General features: G+C 50.3%; 1 protein-coding gene across 1 annotated transcript in view; it reads left to right on the top strand.

Annotated features, from left to right (window-relative positions):
* The window catches only part of ITPR1 (inositol 1,4,5-trisphosphate receptor type 1), a 183,029-nt gene that overhangs the window by 151,150 nt on the left and 14,149 nt on the right, over positions 1 to 17,730 (top strand). Inside the window, exons 47-53 of the mRNA XM_054387579.1 lie at positions 909 to 1,084; positions 3,327 to 3,491; positions 4,435 to 4,630; positions 5,873 to 5,965; positions 8,796 to 8,935; positions 10,189 to 10,354; positions 11,047 to 11,207. Coding sequence (XP_054243554.1) covers positions 909 to 1,084; positions 3,327 to 3,491; positions 4,435 to 4,630; positions 5,873 to 5,965; positions 8,796 to 8,935; positions 10,189 to 10,354; positions 11,047 to 11,207 — 1,097 coding nt within the window. The remainder of the gene's footprint in view (positions 1 to 908; positions 1,085 to 3,326; positions 3,492 to 4,434; positions 4,631 to 5,872; positions 5,966 to 8,795; positions 8,936 to 10,188; positions 10,355 to 11,046; positions 11,208 to 17,730) is intronic.

The following is a 17,730-nucleotide window of genomic DNA, read 5'->3' as shown; positions in this document are numbered from 1 at the left end:
TCAGCCCCTGTCAAAAGTCCTTCCCCAGCTTTTCTGGAGCCCCCTTCAGGTACTGGAGGACAGCTCTAAGGTTTCCCCAGGCTGAACAACCCCACCTCTCTGTCTGTCCTCACAGCAGAGCTGCTCCAACCTTCTGATCATCTTTGTGACTTCCTCTGGACCTGCCATGACAGTTCCATGTCCTCCTTGTGTTGGGTGCTCCAGAGCCAGATGCAGCACTGCAGCTGGGATCCTACTTGCAGAAGGGTTGCAGAGTGCCATGAAATTTGGGGTCTCACCCTTTTGTCTGTTGAGGAACCAGCTGCTTGAAGACAAACATTGTTATCTTCTGGCAGTTTGAAGGAGGAGATGTCTTGCTCTGCAGAAGTGCAGGGTAAATGGAACAGTGTCTCCTCAGCAGAGGCTTTCTGATGGCTCTTTGGGAAGGATATTTTTAGCAGCACAGGCTCCACGTTATGCAAGCAGTCAGTCTCAGGGGACAGCCTAAATAGCACCAGAAATAGCAAGAGATGATAAAACTGGTGTGAGGTTTTTGGGACCAAAAAGCTTGATAGGAGAATCTGCTGTGAATGTGGACCTGGAGGAGTTGTGGTGGCTGCCTGCACCTCCAGTGCCTCTGCAGGCAGCATCCTCTTGGATGTTTCTCCTTTTCAGCACCCAAGGTGTATAAAGTCATGAATCCTCTTCTAAAAGTGGTGTTTCTCACTTCCACAAAGCTTTAGTAACAAGTTTGTCACTGAAGTCTGCTGAGGGCATCAGGCTCAGGTGTTCCACTTGGAAACCAGGAACTCTTGAACACCGAAGACAAGAGGCAGCGGTGTTTGGTGATTCCCTTTGGACTGGTTTGGTTTGGCTAGACAAAAAGGCCTGAAATGGGGTTTGGTTTTCTTTTCTTCTCTCCACCCTAGGAACACTGGAGCCCCACCTGTCAGGCTTGCTGTGGACAGCCATGCTGATCTCCCTGGCCATCGTCATTGCTCTTCCCAAGCCCCACGGCATCCGAGCCCTGATCGCCTCCACAATCCTGCGCCTGATCTTCTCAGTCGGCTTGCAGCCCACACTCTTCCTCCTGGGTGCATTCAATGTGAGTGGCCTTGCATCCTCCCTGAGGGGGATCTTGCCTCCTCCTGAGCTTGGGATGTTGTGGTGGAACAGGTGGGAGGAGTAATTCTCCCTTTGCATTGTTTCTAGCCACAGTGTTTTGCTGTCATTAATTTAGAAGGGTCTGGAGAACAGGGCTGGGGAGAAGAAGCTGAGGGAGCTGGAGATGTTCAGCCTGGAGAAGAGGAGGCTGAGGGAGACCTCATTGCTCTCTACAGCTCCCTGAGAGGAGGTTGGAGCCAGGTGGGAGTTAGCCTCTTCTCCCTAGTATCAGGTGATAGAAGGAAAGGAAATGGCCTGGAATTGTGCCAGGGGAGGTTTAGATTGGAGAGGAAGGAACATTTCTTTTGTGCAGGAGTGGTCAGGGACTGGAACAGGCTGCCCAGGGAGGTGGTGGAGTCCACATACCTGGAGGTGTGCAAGGGACTGTGTGGACATAACACTTGGGGACAGGGTTTAGAGGCCATGGAGGTGTTGGGTTGATGGTTGGCCTTAGAGGGCTTTTCCATCCCAAACAATTCTATTGTACTATGATTTACAGTGCAGTCTGGAACACAGGAAGTTCCACTTCAACATGAGGAAAAAGCTCTTTACTGTGAGGTAACAGAGCCCTGGAGCAGGCTGCCCAGATAGGTTGTGGAGTCTCCTTGTCTGGAGACTTTCAAAACCCACCTGGATGTGTTCTTGTGTGACCTGCCCTGTGTGATCCTGCCCTGGCAGGGGGGTTGGACTCAAATCTGTGGAGGTCCTTTCCCACCCCTGCCATTCTATGATTGAATCCTGGTTCTCCAGGCTGGCTACCTCTGAGGTTTCAGTTTTGTCACAGTCTAGAGACAGCTCCCACCCCAGGCAGATATGTCTAGAAGCCTGCGTGACCCTGGCAGAGCCAGGTGTTGGCTCAGACCTGTCTGCACTGGGTGACTAAGCTCTGGTATTCTGGGGCTTGTGGAAGATTGACTGCACAAAGCATTTCCCAGATGCCTGTCTGCAGCCTACCTGCCAGCCAAGAGCTGACAGCAGCACTTCTGCTGCAGTCATGTGTGGCCTAAGTGTGCAGGGCTGAGCACCAGAGACCTTTAGTAGTGCTCCAGCCTAGATACTTGAGGTCTCCTGTGTCCACTGAGCTGAAAGGATCAGGCTGGGGGTCTAGCTTGAGTCACCTTGTGCACAGGTGGCCAAGAAGGCCAACAGCATCTTGGCCTGGATCAGCAATAGCATGGCCAGCAGGAGCAGGGCATGGATTGTCCTCCTGTACTGGGCTCTGGGGGGGCCACACCTTGAATCCTGGGTTCAGTTTTGGAGGCCTTGCTCCAAGAATGATATTGAGGGGCTGGAGCAGGTCCAGAGAAGGGCAACAAAACTGGGAAAGGGTCTGAAGAACAGGGCTGGAGAGGAGAAGCTGAGGGAGCTGGGAATGTTCAGTCTGGAGAAGAGGAGGCTGAGGGGAGACCTTCTGGCTCCTGAAAGTTGGGTGGGTGTTGGTCTGTTCTGCCAAGGAACAAGTGAAAAGGCAAAAGGAAACGGCCTCAAGTTGCTCCAGGGGAGGTTTAGGTTGGACATCAGGAACAATTCCACCCCTTGAAGGGGTTGTCAAGCCCTGAAACAGGCTGCTCAGGGCAGTGGTGGAGTCCCCATCCCTGGAGGGATTTAAGCCACAGAGATGTGGTGTTGGGGGCCATGGTTTAGTGGTGACCTGGCAGTGCTGGGGTCAGGGTTGGGCTTGACAATATTGAGGATCTCTTCCAACCAAAGCAATTCCTTGTTGTTCCCTGTGGGGTTGGTGGCTGGTGCTGTGCAGGAGGATTCCTGGGTGAGGCTGCTGAGGGAGTCTGGAGCTGTTGCTAACACATGATGGGGTGCTCCAGAACATGGAGGCTTGCTGCAGGCTCAAAAGTTCTTAGACTGCAGAAAGTGGGGTGCTTAGAACTGGGTTTTTAGGAAGGTTTGCTGTTTCTTCTTTAAATCTTAAACTTGATGCTCTTCAAAAGCTGGAGCCAGCTGTCAGTGCCCACCTTTCACTGGCCATGGGCAGTGGCAGTGTCTCAGCCTTGCAGGAAGCACAACAGAGAGCAGGTGTGGAATGAGGAGTGGAACACCATCGTGTACTCAAGATCCACAGGGCTGTCGATGCCATCACGGAGCAGAGTTATCTCCAGCTTTGAACAATTGCCTCTTTTTCCTGAAAGCCACACATTTTAACTCATTTATCATTCATCTTTCCCCAGGTTTGCAATAAAATCATCTTTCTGATGAGCTTTGTGGGCAACTGTGGAACCTTCACTAGAGGATACAAGGCGATGATCATGGACGTGGAGTTTCTCTATCACCTGCTGTACCTCCTCATTTGTGCTCTGGGACTCTTTGTCCATGAATTCTTCTATAGTCTGTTGGTAGGTGTTCACCTGGCCCTCAGTGTTTGGGAAGTCCCATCTGGGACATATCTGGATAGGTCAGGCACCAGCTGCTTTCACTTTTCCTGCTGGGAAGCTGTGGTATGGGCACTCAGGAACTTCACACTGGAGATATTCCTTTGGAGAGTCGTAGAATGGTTCAGGCTGGAAGGGACCTCAGAGATCATCTACTGCACCCTGCCCCTGCCGTGGGCAAGGGCATCTCTCAACTAAATTTTCATGCTCAAGGCCTCATCCAGCCTGGCCTTGAACACCCCCAGGGAGGGGAGACATCCACAACCTCCCTGGGCAGCCTGTTCCAGAGTCTCACCACCCTCCTACTGAAGAACTTCTTCCTCAGCTCCACTCTAACCCTGCTCTGCCTCAGCTTCAAACCATTCCCCCTTGTGCAGTCTCTAGACACCCTCAAGAAAAGTCCTTCTGCAGCTTTCCTGTAGGATCCCTTCAGGTATTGGAAGGCAGCTCTAAGAGGAGCTGGTAAAGGGTCTGGAGAGCAGGGCTGCTGAGGAGCAGCTGAGGGAACCAGGGGTGTTTAAGCGTAGAGAAAAGGAGGCTGAGGGGAGACCCTTCTGGCTCCTGAATAAGTGAAAGGGCAAAAGAAAACAGCCTCCCATTGCACAAGGGGAGGTTTAGGTTGGACATCAGGAACAATCTCATCCCTGAAGGGGCTGTCAAGCCCTGCAACAGGCTGCCAGGGCCATGGTGGAGTCCCTGTCCCTGTTCAAAGCCATGGAGATGTGGTGCTGAGGACCATGGTTTAGCAGCACACTAGGCAGTGTCTGCTTAATGGTTGGACTTGGTGGTCTTTGAAGGTCTTTGCCATCTAAACAATTGCAAGACTCCATGCCAGCATGTACCATGGCACCCGGGGTACTGGCAGTAGACCTGGGAGACAGCCTTTGCTCTGCCCATTGTTCTCCAGCTCTTTGACTTGGTGTACCGAGAGGAGACCTTGCTGAACGTCATCAAGAGCGTCACCCGCAACGGCCGCTCCATCATCCTCACTGCTGTCCTTGCCCTCATCTTGGTCTACCTGTTCTCCATCGTGGGCTACCTCTTCTTCAAAGATGACTTTATCCTGGAAGTAGACAAGCTCCCTAATGAGACATTATTGCCAGGTAGGTACCAGCCACTCACTTGGTGGTCAGGAGCATAAGGGAGATTCCCCTGGGGCGTGCTGAGTGTCTTCCACCTTTTGCAGGCCACAGCGATTGCCTCACCAGTTTGAGAGCTTCTTTCTTACCAGGGACAGTGTTCACATGGAAAATAAAACCAACTCATTGGGACAGAGAGTCCAATCTGCTGCAGCAACCAGAGGGATGGGAGGAGGAACGCCTGAAGATGGGACTTGGGCTCTTCTTCATGCAGCTGAGATCTGTCCTCCCTGTGTGCTAAGATTTTCCAGTTCTGCTGCACCTCCTCCCTCCCCCACTGCAGTTGCAAGCAGGCTTTAGGTAGGGTATGGTGGAGAAGGCTCTGCACTGGGAGAATTCAGTTCTGCCAGATCCTGAATGCCTGGAGGGGTTTTTAATGGTGGGGTTTAGTGTCAACATGACAGACACGAGTCCTGCATCTCAAATAAGAGACTGATCGTAAAGGAGGGGCATCAGGAAGGGGCTGCTGTCCAAGTGGAGGTTTCTCTTTCTCTGTCAGCTTTGCTCATAGCTTTACAAACTTTGTTAGCCCACCCTCAGATAATTGCTGTGGTGACCTTAGGCTGCTTCTTGTAAGCTAAAAACTGGAGGGTTTTCCACCCTGCAGCATCAGGCTGCTCGCTTAGCAGGTGGGAAGCACTGAAATGAAATCAGGGAGTGGAGAGGTTTGGGGCTTGCTTTTTTCTGTGTGACATTCCCACTCTTCTTTCTAATTTACTGTGAGAGACACAAACTTTACTGGCCCTTTATTTCAACCCTGTGACAGATCCAAACCTCCCTGACCCTTTGTTTCATGTTTCCTTGCAGCTGGAGAATGCTAAAGACACTTTATTAGGAGGCAGTAGGTTGACTTTGAGACTTAGAGGGCATCTCTAAAATTCACTCTGCACCAGGACACAATCATTTGAGAACAACCTCCATGGCTCATTCAACTTTGGAGCTGATGCAAAATGAATGCATGACTTGGGTCTTCGATTCATGGCAAGCAGAGGAGGGTCAGGCTGAGTTAGGGGCAAGCAGAGGAGGGTCAGGCTGAATTTAAAATCATTCTGTAAATCAAATATTGTGCCCTTAAGCTCCAGAATAAGATCCTGGAGCTGCCTATTAACTGCACAGGGATTTGAGGGGGTGTACCTTAATATCTGAGAAGTCGCCTTGCAAAATGCTGATTTTTGCTTCATCCCTTTCTGGTTTTAGATCGCACAGAAGCGGGTGAGAGCATGACTGGAGAGTTTCTCTACTCAGATGTTTGCAAAGCAGGCAGCAGTGACAACTGTTCCTCCATCATCCCTTCTGACCGTGAGTAGAGCTGCAGAGGGACTGTGGCCAAGGGCCTTCAGGGACAGGACCAGGGGCAGTGGTTTGAAATGAGAGCAGAGCAGATTGGATGTGAGGAACAGGTGCTGCACCAGGAGGCTGCTGGAACACTGCAACAGGTTGCCCAGGGAGGTGGTTGAGGTCCCATCCCTGGAGATATTCAAGGTCAGGCTGGACAAGGCTCTGAGCAAGCTGCTCTAGTGGAGGATGTCACTGCTGAGAACAGGGGATTGGACTGGATGAGCTTTGGAGGTTCCTTCTAACCCAAACCAATCTGTGACTCTGTGTTCAGAGCTCCCACCCTGAATATTCAAAATTCTTCTAGTTCAACATTAAATTAATAACAAAATAACTTATTTTAAAGTCCTTGGGAACAAAGCTATCATGAGACAATGTAACTTGAAAGAGGATTCATTTGGTCCAGGAGCATCAAGACCATTTGTACATGAAGTGATTAGAGAGACTTAGAACTTGGCCACCCTTGGATAAAACAGTCCAGCTCTTTAACTTGCCCCCTGATCACCCAGACAAGGAAGTGCTGCAGAGTTTATTATTTTAGACCATGAGGCTGTTAAATGTGATCTCACAGGATAATACCATGAGAAATACAGAAGGGGTTGGCTTGGAAGGGACTTCAAAGGTGATCCAGTTCCAACCCCCCCTGCCATGGGCAGGGACACCTCCCACCAGCCCAGGTTGCTCAAGGCTTCATCCAGCCTGGCCTTGAACACCTCCAGGCAGGGGGCAGCCACAACCTCCTTGGGCAACCTGTTCCAGAGTCTCTCTACCCTCACTCTCAAGAATTTCTTCCTCATCTCCAGTCTCAATCTCCCCTCTCCCAGCTTTAAAGGATGTTCTGCTCCATGGCTTAGTAAGCATTATTCTGTCCAGCTAACTAAGGAAGCTGTTTTCAATAGCAAGGCAGGAAGCACTCCAAGGATTAAGTGGACATGAGTAGTTTTGGGGGGGATTTTGAGATGAAGAAAAGTGCATGCAGGACATTGGAGCATCACCGCCAGCCTCGGATTGGGTATTGAAATATTTCAGTTTTATTCTCAGGAAAATGTGATTTGCTTCTCAGAGGTTTATGATGCTGGCTGTGAGAGCCAGACAGAACTCATTATTTCTGTTAGAAGTGGAGCTCTTACATGCTCAGATGTTTTCAAAGGTCAGTAATGGCCACAAGCCTGGGTTTGCAAGAGTAGAGGTCTCTGTTTGCTCAAGTGTCCTCTTTGATAAACTAAGGTTCAGTGCTGATAGAGGCAGAGCTGCTTTGCTCAGCTGCAGGAGCCTGCTGCTTTCCCTTTACACACTGCATGCAGGGAGGGAAACTCTACAGATCTTTTTATATCCCAGAGTCCCAGCATGGTGGGCTTGGAAGGGAGCTCTGGAGCTCATCCAGTCCAATCCCCCTGTTCCAGCAGGGCACCCACAGCAGCTTGCCCAGGAGCACAATGCACAGCTGGGCTTGGAAGCTCTCCACACAAGGAGACTCCACAACCTCTCTGGGCAGCCTGCTCCAGGCCTCCAGCACCCTCACAACAAACAACTTTCTCCTCCTGGGTTCCAGTTTGTGCCCATTGCCTCTTATCCTGTCCCTGGGCACCACTGAGCAGAGTTTGGCCCCAGCCTCTTGTCCTCCTTTAGCTCTTGCTGAGCATTGCTCAGCTGCCCTCTGGGGCTGCTCTTCTGCAGGCTCTCAGCCCCAGGGCTCTCAGCCTTTGCCCCTCACAGAGCTGCTCCAGGCCCCTCAGCAGCTCTGTAGTCTCCCCTGGACTCTCTCCAGTAGTTCCCTGTCTCTCTTGATCTGGGGAGCCCAGAACTGGCTGCAGCAGATGAAGAGAGGGTCAGAAGAAGTGTGGTACTTTTGCAGAAGCCTGTTTCCCTCAGCAGTGATATTTTAGCCATTTGAGGAACACAAGTGGAAGTTGCCATTTTGAGTGCAGCCCAAAGGCTGTGCAATCTGTTAGGCACCAAGGGAGAGTGTCAGAGGCAACACTTTGTCCTCTGAGCTGTCAAAAAGCTAGGATTCTATATAAACAGGCAGCTGGTGAGCTGAGCTGTGCATGCTAACAGGAATGGAAAGAGATTCAACCAAGTCCAAGGCAGCAGTTCAAGCACAAAAGAAAAGTCTTTTAGTGGGGAGTGGAGGGCAGAAACCTGCTGCCATGGTTGGCTCTTTGCAGGAGCTCAGGAGGTTTGTACAGCACTGGCTGGAAATCCTGTAAGGTTTCCAGCACAAGAAGGACATGGAACTGTTGGAGTGGTTTCAGAGGAGGCCATGAAGATTGTCAGAGAGCTGGAGAACCTCTCTATGGGGACAGGCTGTGGGGGGCTGTTCAACTTGGGGAAGAGAAGGCTCCAGGGAGGCCTTAGAGCAGCCTTCCAGTACCTGAAGGGAGCTCCAGGAGAGCTGGGGAGGGACTTCTGACAAGGGCTGGGAGTGCCAGGATGAGGGACAATGGCTTTGAGCTGGGAGAGGGGAGAGTGAGACTGGAGATGAGGAAGAAATTCTGGAGAGTGAGGGTGTGAGGAGACACTGGCACAGGTTGCCCAGGGAGGCTGTGGATATCCACTGCCTGGAGGTGTTCAAGGCCAGGCTGGATGAGGTCTTGAGCAGCCTGGGCTGGTGGGAGGTGTCCCTGCCCATGGCAGGGGGTTGGAACTGGATGAGCTTTAAGGTCCCTTCTGACACAAACCATTCTGTGCATTGCAAAGAGGGGGAGAAAACCTAAGGAGGAAAGAGTGAAGAGAATGAGTAGAGCTGGTGTGCTTGCCTTTGGGAACGTGTCTTTGCTTGCTGTGTTCACAGAAGTGCCTGCTGAGGAGCTGGAGGAAGAGAACAAAGAGCATACGTGCGAGACGCTGCTGATGTGCATTGTTACCGTACTGAGTCACGGGCTGCGCAGTGGGGGTGGAGTAGGTGATGTGCTCAGGAAACCATCCAAGGAGGTAAAGCAGCACTGGATGGGGGTGGGAGAGTGAGCACCAGGGAGGCCTGGGGGGGGGCTGGCTGTGCTGGGGGGAAGCTGTGTGTGTGCTGCCTTTGGACAGAGGCAGGGTCCGGACCGTTCGTGCCATGCGGTTCCAGCTCTGAGGCAGCAGATTTAACAGCAAGCACTTCCAGCAGGCTCCTACCCAGCCTCCTCCAGGGCTTTTTTTTTTTTTTTTAAGATTGAGGGGTGTCCAGAATGCAGCCCAAAGGAACAGCCAATAGTCTGTGCTTTGGCACTTCAGCATCTGAAGAAATAAGAAAAACACAAGCTAGGGAAAGAGCACTGGGAGGAAGCAGCTGGGAGCTGACACTGTGCTCGTGGCAGGAGTTTGTGGGGAGCATCCCTAGGGAAAGGTGGAATGTGTGTAAGACAGGGAATGGTGAGAGGACAGGACCAGGATGGGGGTTGGAGCTGAGAGGATGTTGTTTGGGGCCATCACTAGAAAGGGAGGACCAGTCCAAGCAGCAGGAATGTTTCAGTGCACTCAAAGGAGCCCAGAGAGCTGCTTCTGTGCCCGTTTGAACCTCAGGCTGTGTCCTCTCTCTAGTCCTTCCCCACAATCACACCAGGGGCCAAAGGACCAGTCTTGGTCAGAGTGGATGCTTTCTGGGTTGTCTGCAGTTCCCAAGGTGTTTGTTAATATTTTAGCCTATTTCCAGCTGAGAGTGGTTCAAAAGTTGCATCATTCTTAATGTGCCCAACTTGGGCACCCAACAGGCAGAATGATTCTGGAAAAGGGGTTTAGGGTTTGGGGTATTCAGACCTGCAATAAACACCAAGTGGGGACAGAGAAGTCCAGCTGAAGTGTCCACATAGATGGTTGCTAGCATGAATATCATGAATACCATCACACTCCAGGACAAGACTTTGTGGTCAGCACTGGTGCTGTAGTGATGTGGAAGATTAATGTAAGGATATCATTGGGGTGCAGGGCAGGGGGTGAGGAGAGAACAAACTTCAGGGTGAGAGGGGAGAGGCCAGACTGGCACACTGTTAGCAGAGCATCCTGGTAGCTGACTAAGGAGGTTCCTCTTTCAGTGACCTTGCATTTCAGTTTCACTTAGGGTTTGGAGTTACAGATGATGGGAGAGCCTCAGAGATGGAGACTTAAAGGGAGGGGTTGTGGGGCAGCAGACTGTGAGAAAGGCTTGGGAAGGGTTCAGTGTGCACCTGTTTGGGTTGTTGATGATTGAAATTTGTGCCTTGCAGGAACCTCTCTTTGCTGCTAGAGTCATCTATGACCTGTTGTTCTTCTTCATGGTCATCATCATTGTCCTCAACTTGATCTTTGGTGTTATCATCGACACCTTTGCTGACCTCAGGAGTGAAAAACAGAAGAAAGAAGAAATTTTGAAAACAACTTGCTTCATTTGTGGTAAGTGCAGAAATACACTGAAGGGGCAGGGGAAGCTGTCTGGCAAGAGTCAGACTCAGAGGGAAGAGGAGTCTGGAATCACTGCCTGTTCCCACCTGGCTGGGGAATGCCTGCTCAGTTACAGCATTTTCCCTTCAACTCTTCAGTTTGTTCCTTCTCTGCTTCAGAGAATACTTTCCTATTGAAAAAAGAGGGATTTTTAGAAGCACAGATATGGAACAGTATAACAGAACATTGAGCAGCACCTGTGGGAGGTTTTGGGGTTTTTTTTCCCCATCAGTAGCTTGGCAATTGAAGCTGCTGAGCCTTTGAGCCCAGCGTGGTGCAACGCCACGGTCACGCCAAACTTGCATAACTCCCAGACTGACAGAAGTAACCTTTGGAAGTTAGCAGCAAAGCGAATGTTGCTTTTTGGTATCATTTGGCCTAAAAATAGGAGATGTGTTATGAAATCCAACAAGCTGATTGCAGGGGAGATAGCTACCTTTTTTTTTTTTTTTTTTTTAACCCTATGTTTCCTGTTAGGCACAACAAATGTGAGCAGGACTTGCAATGCCTTCTTCCCTCTTTGCACTGTGACCATTGGTTGGAGTCTCTCTCCCTTCTTCCTGCTCATTTAAATAGGATAATGAAGTGTAGAAACAAGTTTAATTCTTAAAACTTGGTAGTAAATACTCCCTCTTCTCCTGCAGGCTTGGAAAGAGATAAGTTTGATAACAAGACAGTCACCTTTGAAGAACACATTAAAGAGGAGCACAACATGTGGCACTATTTGTGCTTTATTGTCTTAGTGAAAGTAAAAGATTCAACAGAATACACAGGACCAGAGAGTTATGTGGCAGAAATGATCAAGGTGAGTTTGGAGTTTGGCTTTTTTTTTTTTCCCCTGGATTAGAGCAATCTATTGGAATGCTTGGGAAATAACACTGAATTATTTTGTGAGCAAAAACTTAGAGTAAAGCTCCAATAACAGCCTCAACCCAATGCCTTTCCTCCAGGAGCACCCTCTAAAGATAATATATTTAAGATGTACTTGGCAAGATGACTTGATGAAGGGCTTGATGTTGATGGCAGCACGTGGCAGGGTGCTGCAAGTGGATGGTGGAGGCAGGGACACTGGTGGGAGCCAGCATGTGCTGTCACATGGCTGTCTGCATCTGCATAACCACAGCTTCTCAGCTTCTGAAACACTCCTCTCTGTGTGCACAAGCAGGTAGCAGTGAGTGGTGACAACCAGGGAGTCTCCTTGCTTGAGGAGGGGAGACTGAGACTGGAGAGGAAGAAGAAATTCTTGAGAGTGAGGGTGGGGAGACACTGGCACAGGTTACCCAGGGAGGTTGTGGATGCCTCCTCTCTGGAGGTGTTCAGGGCCAGGCTGGATGAGGCCTTGAGCAACCTGGGCTGGTGGGAGGTGTTCCTGCCCATGGCAGGAGGGTTGGAGCTAGATGATCTTGAAGGTCCCTCCCAACCCAACCCATTCTTTGAATCTAAATTGAGTGGAGTTTAAAAAACAAAAAAACAAACCCTATTTGGTTTGGAAAACTGATGTTGAGGGGAGAAGGTTTTCCAGCTGGTGGAAGAGTCTGAAGTGTAACAAACAGCTTACTACCTGTCCCAGGAGAAATCCCAGCATGGTAAGGGTTGGAAGAGACCTCTGGAGATCATCAAGTCCAACCCCCTGCCAAGGCTGGTCTGCTTAAGAACCTGCCTTGAACTGACTCCTAGGATTTGTTGTCATATGATTTTGAGCTTATTCCCGTTAAAAAAAAAAACACCACAACCAAACACCAACCCATATAATTAATATCTAGTCAATTGTGAGGCCTTTTAATGAGAGAATTAATTTAATGAGCCTCTGCCAAGCTGTAGGTTCAGAGCTGCTGGAATTAGATCCTAAAGCCCAATTACTAATTTGTGTGTGTGTGTTTTTCTGGCTGGCTGGCAAGAGCTGTTCCTGATTCCTAACACTTCAATTAGTGATGTCTTTATTTGCCTTCAGATGAACAAACAGCAGAACCCTTTTCTTGTTTAGCTTTCCAGTGCAGGGGGGTGTGGAGGGGAGGGCACAGCCTGCCTTGAAGTGCTCAATTTGTGGTGGCCAGGTCACTGTGTAAATCCCCCCAAGAGCTCTTGGAGGTTAAACATGTTACTTTGGGGTCACTACAGTGGATGTCCTAGCTGTGGATTTCTGCCTCTGTAATGAGGGCTTAAAGAAATCTTGTGAGCAGTCACCTGACGGAGGATTAGCACAGGGAGATAACGAAGTACATCGCAGCTGCTGCTGCTTTCTACCCTGCCTGATTATATTGCTGCCTTTCCTCAGCCCACCACAGCCAGCATGACTTCAGGGGGGAAAAGCACTGGACTCTTGAAAATGTTTCTGCTTGTTCAAGATGATTTTTTTCTTTTGGGAGGGGGAGGGAGTTGCCTTAGAAGCAGCTTTCAAAAGGCAAAGGTTCAGCTGATGAACAAATTAGTATTTCAGGTTGGCAGTTGGAATTAGATCAGCAAAAAGTGAAGATGTGTGCAATAAACACACAAACTGGAGAGCTTCCCGCAGAGTTCCCATTCACAGGAGTGTCAGCAGTGACTAATTACTGTGGTGGTGAATGGGGATGTGGATAAATGATGCACAGAGCAAGTGTCTCACGCAGATGCAATTTTGTGTGACTCCAGGTAGAGGTTGGGAGGGTGGCTCCTAGTCAGGGGTGTTTTGCATTTCATGAGGCAGTTTTCAATTGAGAGCTAACAGCAGGGGCTCTCTGCAGTGCTGCTGAAAGCATGGGGGAAGCACAGGATCTGTGCAATGGGAAGGGAATTTGGTTTGCACAGCAGTGGTCTGCCACAGCCCCAGGGCAGCTCAGGCTGCTGCTGCCCTGACAGCGCAGTTCCCAGCGGCGCTTTGCAGCCTGCTTGCTCCTTGGGACTCTGCTGGCAAAGCTGCCTCTGAAAAGCAGAAGCAATTTCTTTCCATGGTCCTTTTAGCATTAAAAACATCCTGTTCTACCCAAAAACACCTGGGCATAAAGCATGAGGAAATCTGCTTCTCTACCAGGCCTGTTTTAAATAGTTTAATGGCCATGGTGGTCTGAGGTTGATGGTTGCGCTTGGTGATCTCAGAGACCTTTTCCAACCTCAACAATTCCATGAAATACTCCTGTAATGGTCAGGAATCCTTTTTGGGCCTGAGGTGTATCTAGGAGTGACCTGGGGCATGGTTCATCTTTCACTCAAGTCTGCTCTCTTCATCCCATGAATCTAGAAGGACAAGCAAAAGCCTTAAATGGGGCAGTGGCTCCAGAGCTGGAGGATGATCTGTTAGAGATGATGGTTTGCATTTGTACAGAGTGTGAAAGGGAACCTGGAGTTCCTTGATATCTGCAGCTTCCAAACTCTCAAATCCAGCTATGGTTTGAGTTTGAAAGGGACCTCTGGAGCTCACCCAGTCCAAGTCCCTGCTCCAGCAGGGCACCCACAGCAGCTTGCCCAGCAGCACAATGGCCATGGGGGGTTGGAAGCTCTCCACACAAGGAGACTCCACAGCCTCTCTGGGCAGCCTGAGCAGTTGGGTTTCCTTCCCTCCTGTCATGGCTGGATGTAGAAGGGATTCTCTCCCCACATGTTCAGTCGGAAGGTGGCACTCTAAGCTCTTTGATGGTGACCACGATGGGGCATGTCTCTTCCATGGGCTGTTAGGTGGTACCACTGCTCAGCTGCAGTTTACACCCAGATCCACCACCATGATACCAGAACACATCTTAGACCAACTTCACCTTGGCTCTGACTCCCAACAGAGTCTCTCTACAGAGCCTTCTGCCAGCAGTAAAAGACAAAAAAAAAAAAAAAAAACACCAAACCCCAAGTAAATAAAAAATTGCCTTTGCCATTTAGTATTTGTGGGTTGCTCCAACCCCAGAAAACAGGGGGAAGAAAAGAAAAAAAAGAAACAAACACCATCCAAGAAATCAAAATATGAATTTAGGGCACTAAAATATTCCCCATCAGCTTGTGAGTTGCATCCCGTGCTGCTTGTGCAGAGCTTTCCAGATATTTTAAGCACTGGGGTATCAAAAGGATCCTGGACAATTTCACTGCTCCAAGTTAGTGAATATTCAGGAGCTTGAAGAGTGATCTTGAATTTTGATGTTTTCTTCTCTAAAAATAATGTGGCTAGAAAGGCAATTTTGAGGCTAAGCTGCTCCACTGGAGGTGGTGGCAGAGCTGAATTTTTGCCTGTGGAATTCATCTTGGAGCCTGCAGGAAATCTGACCCAGCATAGAAAGAAATCTTGGCCTTGAAAACAATCAGTGATGAAGAGGAGTTCTGGAGTGAATTCTGTGTTTCTTGGTGGGTAGGAGCTCATGAAGGTAAATCCTGGCATGCAAAAAAGCCCAACAGTGAAACCTGGGAGGGGATTTGAAGCTTGAGATGTTGAACTCACTAAGCCTGATCCAAACAACTAAAAATCCAGAGATCTGGTAACATCAAAATGGACTACCCTGTACTGATGGAACCCTTCTCCCATAAGGTAGTTGAGGCCCCACCCCTGGAGATATTAAAGGTGAGGCTGGACAAGACTCTCAGCAACCTGCTCTAGTGGAGGATGTCCCTGCTGACTGCAGGGGGCTTAGACTGGATGAGCTTTGGAGGTCCCTTCCAACCCAAACCATTCCATGATTCTATGGTTAATGGCTGCACAAGGACTGTTCCCAAAGGCCTGCAGGGACAGGACCAGGGGCAATGGTTTGAAATGAGAGCAGAGCAGAATTAGATTGGATGTGAGGAACAAATTCTGCACCATGAGGCTGTTGGAACACTGCAACAGGTTGCCCAGGGAGGTGGTTGAGGCTCCATCCCTGGAGCTACTCAAGGTGAGGCTGGACAGGGCCCTGAGCAAGCTGATGTAGTGGAGAATGTCCCTGCTGACTGCAGGGGTCTTGGACTGGATGAGCTTTGGAGGTTCCTTCCAACCCAAACCATTCTGTGATGGTTGTCTGAGTCTGTTGGTGCCTCTGGTCTCAGCCTGGTTGGGTTCAAGGTCCCCTGCAGAGCTTGGTGTGTGGGGATGGTGCCTGTGGGCTCAGGCTGGTTTGGTTCAAGCTCTCCTGTGTTCTTGGTGTGTTGGGAATTTAGGGCTGCAGTGGTCTTGTAGCTACAAATACAGACTTCGAATAAGTGACCTGCAATTCATCCCCAGCTTTTCCTCCCATAAGCAGGGATAATGTTCACCCTGAGCAGTGTGCCTGCTGGGATAGGTGGTGTCAAACTTTGGGATATCTTCAGAGTCTTTGCTGGGAGTTGGTAGAGCAAGGCAGGGAGAGGGGAATGGGCTTGATGGTTGTGTTTGATGTAGAAGCTGAGCTTGGGTACACACCCCAGGAGCTGCTCTGGTGACTCATCCTCTCTCCTGAGTCTTCACCAGCCTGGCTGAGGTTGATACCCTCCTGGATTTCAGGGGAAGCAAACAGAAGCTTGGCATGGAGCAGCTGCTCACCTTTGAAATGCATTCTGGAGCCACCTCCTAATATTTAATAGCACAGACAGTTGTGCAGCATGTGGGAAAACATCTAGTGGTAAGAGATGGCCTTTAATTGGTGGTGTTTATGAAGCCCTCCTGATGACCCAGCTTCTGCTCAGCTGCCTGAATCACTGCAGATGTGCACTTCAGATAGGGAGGCTTCCAGATGGATCAGTGCCTCTGGAGCAGTGTTTATCTGGAGAGCATGCTAATGGTGCTGCAGAGCTGGTAGCCCAGTGCCTCCTGTGATTCCCAGGAACAAAGGCACCACGGTTCAGCTGCTTGCTTGGCTTTGTAGTCACCAGAGAAGATCAGGTGATGGCTGAATAATCCCAAACGTGTGGGAGGTGGGGGGGACCCACTTATCGTGCTGGCCAGACACTGACATCCACACCCAGGTGACTCATGTGAACTCACTGCAACTCCCTGCAGATTCATTCACTTCAGGCTCTTATCTCCCCATCCTGCCCTGAGAATTTCTCCTGCAGCTTTTCTGCCTTTGCCTGCAGTTCCTGCAGCAGCCCCACACTGCCCCTGTCACCCCAGAGCCTTGGCAGAGGCCTCCTCCAACCAGCTGTTTGCAGCTGTGTAGAACATGGAGGAATTGTTACTCTGAAGCTTGGATAGGTGGAAAAGCACAAGGGGTTGGGGTCTGTGGGCATTCAGGAGCTGTCACACCTGAAGCTGCAGTGTGCTGCCACTTGCATGGCCAAATGTTTGCATCCCCTGCCATGGGGACCTGCATTTGCACCTTCACCTTGGGGTTTGATCAGTGTGGCCAGGAGCTGCCTGGCTGAGGGAGGCTTGGTGCACACACAGGTGCATGTGCAAAATGATCCCAGGCTCAGTTTGGGTGGAAAAGACCTTTAGGATCATCAAGTCCAGCCATTAACCAGACAGTGCCAAGCCTGGTGCTAAACCACATCGCTCAGCACCACAGCTACACTGCCTTCAGATCCCCCCAGAGGTGTGAACACCCTGCTCTGTGCAGTTTGCAGAGGTTTTTGCCCTGGGGTTGCACCAAGCAGGATGGGTGTCATTAACCCAGGGGGAAGGGATTGCCCAAGCTCCCATGTCCAGCTGGAGAGCACCGAGTCCTGGACCTTCAGCTGGATTGTGTCATTGTTTGGAAAGGAACCATTTACAAACAGCAGTGATGCTGCAGGTAGCCTTAAAGGAATCAGGAGTGGAAATGAGGGCTGAAGGTTTCCTTTTCTGCCCTCATTAACCTCCTCACACAAAACTGCACAGAATCATTTTGGTTGGAAAAGGCCTTTAAGGACCTTGGCTTCCTAGTGGGCAGGAAGCTCTCCATGGGACAGCAATGTGCCCTTGAGGCCAAGAGGGTCAGTGGCAGCCTGGGGTGCATGAAGAAAAGTGTGGCCAGCAGGTCTAGGGAGGTTCTCCACCCTCTCTGCTCTGTCCTGGTGAGGCCTCACCTGGAATAGTGTCCAGCTCTGGGCTCACCAACCTCAAGAGAGACAGAGATCAGCTGGAGAGTGTCCAGTGCAGGCTAGGAGGATGCTGAAGGGACTACAACATCTGTCTGATGAGGAAAGACTGAGCCCTGGGGCTGATTAGTTGGAGAAGAGAAAGCTGAGAGGGGATCTGATGACTGGCTATAAATATCTGAGGGGTGGGTGTCAGGATGAAGGTGCCAGGCTCTTTGTGGTGGTGTCCAGTGACAGGACGAGGGGCAATGGGCACAAGCTGGGACCCAGGAGGTTCCATCTGAACAGGAGGAGAAAATTCTTTGCTGTGAGGGTGCTGGAGGCCTGGAGCAGGCTGCCCAGAGAGGCTGTGGAGTCTCCTTATCTGGAGGCTTTCAAGACCCACCTGGATGTGTTCCTGTGTGACC

Source organism: Indicator indicator, chromosome 15 (genome assembly GCF_027791375.1).
Source record: "Indicator indicator isolate 239-I01 chromosome 15, UM_Iind_1.1, whole genome shotgun sequence".
Taxonomy (NCBI): Eukaryota; Metazoa; Chordata; class Aves; order Piciformes; family Indicatoridae; genus Indicator; species Indicator indicator.
The sequence above is the reverse complement of the archived record's forward strand: the minus strand, read 5'-3'. Positions and strand labels throughout refer to the sequence as shown.